A 5455-nucleotide genomic window follows, 5' to 3' on the forward strand; every position below is an offset into this window, starting at 1 on the left:
TTGAATAACTCAAGAGTGAAAGATCTGTGAAACCCCAATGAATGCACAATCAAATGTTCCGAACATAAGACAGAGGGCATTACAAGTGGTAGGAATTTCGAGTTTGTACTTAGAGTTTTGAAAATATACCACCTACATCTGAAAATCTGCAAGTTCCCCAGAACCGCATAAAAAGAAAGTTATACCCATTAAATTGTTGGGAGCATATGTAGGGTGTGTGACGCATATCTATGTAGAGTGTTCTACTTTCTCTCTTTCTATTTATACAGTTAGTCAGCACCTCTACAATAAATGCTGGGTGTGAATCAGCTCATGATTTCTACCACCTGATCATAACCCCCCAAAAACTATTTATTGTTTCATAAAATGTTTTCAACTACAGTATGTCAATCTTATGGACTTGGATCTACACTGGGGATAGAATATAGCTGGCAGAGGGAGGCCTGACAGTCATATAATTCACACCCTAATATCAGAGGTGTCAAGAGCTTTTCATTCATACATAAGCACTGTATAGAGGTAGCCTATAGTGTTGAATGCATGGTTTACAGTGTCAATATACGCTAAAGACTTTTGCATTTTTTCTCACTTTGAACCTAAAGGCATGTTCCTTTGGGCTGTTTGTCCATGTACGAAATGTGTTGTAACATCTGATATATGGCAAGGTCTACCTTCATTTGGTTCAGAATGATTTTTATTGGCATTGTTGGCAATTTGGCTCAATTCTTGTTGTGGGTTAGACTGAAACTAAAATAGTTGAACCCATATTTAACATCCGAGTGGGATAAGATTTGAAATGCATGCTTTTATTAATCTATTTAGGCAGAAATGTTGTTGCAAAGATCTAGTGAGTTTTTCCATTGTGCTCACTGCTCAAATACCTGATTTTGACATTCAATGAGGCAACTTCAAAAGTAGAGAAATATTCCAAAACACACTGGTAAGTTGGAGCTCCTCTGAACCAAAGCAGAAGTACATGTACTATAGAGAAACTTATTCATAGTAACCAAATATATTTATTTATTAATGGGAAAACTGACAGAAGCAACACAATTTAGGCTTTGACCAATGGAGGTCAAGCTTGAAGGGCGAGAGACCAACAATATAACAAATCTAGGCTAACCTATGGATACCTAGAAAGTACAGCCTATACAGTCAGCAACCACAAATGTGGGTTTTGTTGGGGACAAAATAGCAGGGCCAATGGGACTCTTATTTGGCTGCTCTAAAAACACCCAAAAAATATATATATTTTTGAGAGTACCCTGATTTGTTAAGGTTAGGGTTAGGGGGTTTGATTATGGGTAGGCCGAGGGTTAGAATTAGGGGTTGGCATTCCAGTCACATGCTTTTGGTCACACCAGCAGAGCACAGCTTCAGACATCAGACATTTGTGACCTGCATCCTGCTGTCGCCTCTCTACGACGACTTGGGCTGCTCGCGGATCCTCCGCGAGGCGAAGGCGTACAAGAAGGGGTCCAGGCAGCAGTTAAAAAACAAAAAGCACCGGGCGACACGAGCTGCCGTGTTTCTGTGGCACCGAAGCGCAACTGACGACTCTGGCAGGGAAGTCTGTTGCACAATGCAGGTGATATCTACCATATTGACAATGTGCACAGGGATCCAGAGGGTGAAGAAGGTGACCACCACACTGGTGACCAGCCACGTCATCTTGGCACTGCTGAACAGTGCTGTCTGGTTCACCCGCCGGTGGAGGCGGCAGTAGGACGTGACCAGCACAGAGAACGGGATCACAAACCCTAAAAGGGTCTCCAAGACGAGGACAGCAACTCTTTCAGCATCGGAGCCCGTGTGTCGCTGGCACTTGAGCTCGCCATCAACCACATCACGAGTGGCAACGGCGAGGGCAGTCAGGGCACAGGCGAGCCCCCACAGGGCCAGGAGCAAACACGGCCCCAGCCTGTTCAACATCTGAGGGTAGAGCACCTGGAGGTAGCGATGGACACCGAATAGAGTAACCGTTAGCATGTTACAGCACAGGCTGAGGTAGAGCAGGAAGGTGGCTAACTTGCATGCTGCACAGCACAGAATCCAGGCGTGCAGGATATGGTAGATCCACACGGGAACCGTGGCCAGGCACAGGATGTCAGAGGAAGCCAGGTTCAGCATGAGGCACAGGGTGAAGTTGAGGCGTCGGGACGAGCGGCGCAGGATGACCACCAGGACACCTATGTTACCAGGGAGGCCTAGAACACAGCACAGCCCCATGATGATGCTCGATATCAGGCGGCCCGAAACCACGCCATCCGGAATCCAAGTGGAGTTCAAGCTAGAGTTGCTGGAGGAGTTCATGTTCACAATGGTCCGTGAAAGAATAAGAGATCTAAGAGCTATCTGGAAGACAGTAGACTTTAGACATTTAATTATTTGTTTCACGTTCTTGAAATCCTCACATTTTTGTTATCTTCTCTTGAAGTCTTGTAACATAGTGATAATAAGGAAACTGATGTGGGTTAACTGCCTCTGGTCAGCTTCCTCCTGACAAAGCTCTGTGTGTGTGTGTGTGTGTGTGAGCTTGAGTCTGAGCCTTGGTGTGAGTGTGAGTGAGTGAGAGAGAGAGAGATTTGTGTTTGTGGTTAACAATTAGACACTTCCAATTGTGTCAATAAGGCTACACTCAACCTGATTCTCATCAATAGACACATGACACTGCGAAGATAGTTTGAAGCTATAGACAAAACATATAAAGTAGATTGTAGGTGTGTCTAGGGGCAATCCACAGTTATATATTTTTCCCACATTTAATAATCCATATTTTTTATGTGGTTTTATCTTGTGTAAAAAGTTTTAATGATTTGATATTTTGACAGATAAATGGATGTGTAGTGCATTTTATCCATCTCTGGGTTGTTGGCTCTCTTTGAATGTATGGCCTTAGTTAGCAAAATAAGGCTAGAAAAACTACAATTCTTCCCTGCAACAGATTCTAGCATAAATCTATCTTCTGTTATCTTCATTTGGGAAGCTACTGACAACAGCTGGACATTTGTATAAAGCACATTTATTTGGAGATACACAAAGATATATATATATACTTGATTATCGTGTTTCTTTAACACACGTCTTCGACATTGTGCGTTTTTTTGTATTATTATATGTTCTATATTGTTATAAATATTAGTAGTAGTAGTAGTATTAGTAGTATTAGTAGTATTAGTAGTAGTATCATCACTGCATTGTTTGGAAAGTGCTCTGAAGGTCAGAATTACACTGTGCTATTTAACATGTGTTGTGTCCTGTGCACGTGGTGAAATAACTTTAAACCCTGAAGGAAAGTGCAGCAGTGGACTCTGACTGAGGGAGGTTTTTGTGCTGCTCTAAATCACTGTGTGAACACAGGACCACTGTGGACACAGGACCACTGACTCTGACAGTAGTAAACTCCTGTATCCTCAGCCTGGACATCACTGATGGTCAGAGTGAAGTCAACACCATTTCCTCTCCCACTGCCACTGAACCTGGTGGAAACTCCTGTGAACCTGTCTGATGTGTAACAGATCAGGAGTTTAGGAGCTTCTCCAGACGTCTGATGGTACCAGGCCAGGTAATACTGTGAGCCAGAGTACTGAGTAACTTTACTACTGGTGCTACAGTCAATAGAGACAGTTTGACCAGGCTGGACTGATTGAGCTGCAGACTGAGTCGATACATACTGGCCCCAAGACCCTGCAGAGAGAAAGAAGGAAAATATTGCATATAAGATAGTAAAATATTTGGAAGATATTACCGTAATTCCTCATTTACAACATGTGGCTTACATACTGAAAATGTTCAAAATGTCTCTCACCTTGTGCGTAACAGACCAGATTCCAGATGAAGATGGGGATGAAAGTCATGGTTGCCCTGTGTTGTGTTTAAATGAAATACAGCTCTCACATGAAGTGTTCAACTCACAGGGCTATAAACACTCCCAGAGCACTGAAGCATGTGATGCCAATGCAAAGTGTCTCTCTGTAGAAATGTTCCTCCTGGGCAAATCACTGCACTGTCATTAAGAAAAGTTCTGAAATCCTGCTCCATGTGTTGTCTGAAAGTCATTCCACAAACGTATTTATACTGACACATTCTTTCATTGCTGTATCAAGCTCTTTTCGTGATTACTTGTTACAATATGATTAGATATTATCAACATAATGCACAGCAGATTTCATACTGTTGAAAGTTTATTGCGGAACGGGGAACGTGAATGTGTCCAATCTCCTGGAGTTCCAGAGTATACCAGTAGGGGGCATCAGTGACAACGTAAAATGTGTTGATCAGTTCCATGTTGTGTTAATAACATTCCCCTCTGTGTCTGGGAGTTTATGTACTGCGAGTCAGACACTTTCACTCTGGTGGACTTATTATTCAATTCTCGATCTTGACCTCTATTATCAAAATCCCAATTCATTTTCTTAACACTATTACAACTCCCTTAAATAGAAAGTGGAAATATGTATTTATTTTTTGGAGAATGTGTTACATTTTGATGTAAAGTGAGATAAATAAAATGCCTATTCAAGGTATAATATATCAAACAAGGTGCTTATACAGTGTGTATATTTTCAAACAATAGGTTATTGTTGAAATCTGAGAGTGGTTTGACTAAATTTATCTTGACAAAGAGATAGAGCCTTGTCTCTACAGTTTCAAGGGTTGTTGTATGGCCGTTGCATGAGTTTGTATCACTGTGGTACGCTTTTTGTGGAGACACTAGACTGGATGTTGGAAGTAAGTTTATATACATGTAATTTCTCATTTAAATAAATGCTCCGTTTTGCTGTCTACATGTATTTGCTATGTTGCTATCTTATTTTGTTATATTTAGGTTGTAATATTTGCTACTTTTGCTATCTTCAAAATCCCTGCTGTTCGTGTGAATGTACTTTTTGATTTCAACTTGTGATAGAATGTCTTGTAAATTACATTATAACTTTATTATTTTTCTTATGATATTCTTGAAAACGTAAAAAAGGTCATGTGTCTTTTAAATTAAGCTGCAATAGGCTATGTAACATTTTCTGGATGACCACATAGAATATGAGTTCTAGATGTTTCACTCTTATTGAAAGAACTTCTATGAAGTGTAGATTATTCAATGTGTGCTATTTCTATGCTTCCCATTCTTACATTTTGTTTTTGCTTTACTTTAGGATTTGCACACCTGATCAAACAGCTGAAAATACAATATTTCTGGTTATGGAAAATATATTTCACAGCGGTTTAGATGGTAAAATTATTCTCTACAACACCAGGGCTCACCAACCCTGTTCCTGGAGCGCTTCCCTGCTCTAGGTTTTCACTCCAACCAAGTTGTATTTAATCTGACTCAGTTTATCAACCAGGTAATTATTGGAATCAGGTGCGCTAGATTAGGGTTGGAGTGAAAACCTACAGGACAGTAGCTGAACAGGAACAGGGTTGGAGAGCCCTGCTCTTACAATATACTCGCTTG

The 5455-nt window shown here is 40.9% G+C and overlaps 1 protein-coding gene and 1 gene segment (V, D, J or C); both read right to left on the reverse strand.

Moving 5' to 3' along the window:
* Nucleotides 1–1419: 1419 nt before the first annotated feature.
* LOC110514499 (atypical chemokine receptor 2-like) lies at nucleotides 1420–2313 on the reverse strand. Its single transcript, XM_021593862.2, has one exon. It carries the CDS (start codon nucleotides 2311–2313, stop codon nucleotides 1420–1422), a length of 894 nt encoding a protein of 297 aa, XP_021449537.2.
* Nucleotides 2314–3343: 1030 nt separating this feature from the next.
* LOC110489428 lies at nucleotides 3344–3857 on the reverse strand. The segment is given in 2 exon segments: nucleotides 3344–3687; nucleotides 3809–3857. Coding segments are annotated over 2 exon segments (393 nt in total).
* Between the last annotated feature and the right edge of the window lie 1598 nt (nucleotides 3858–5455).

Source organism: Oncorhynchus mykiss, chromosome 32, assembly GCF_013265735.2.
Source record: "Oncorhynchus mykiss isolate Arlee chromosome 32, USDA_OmykA_1.1, whole genome shotgun sequence".
Taxonomy (NCBI): domain Eukaryota; kingdom Metazoa; phylum Chordata; class Actinopteri; order Salmoniformes; family Salmonidae; genus Oncorhynchus; species Oncorhynchus mykiss.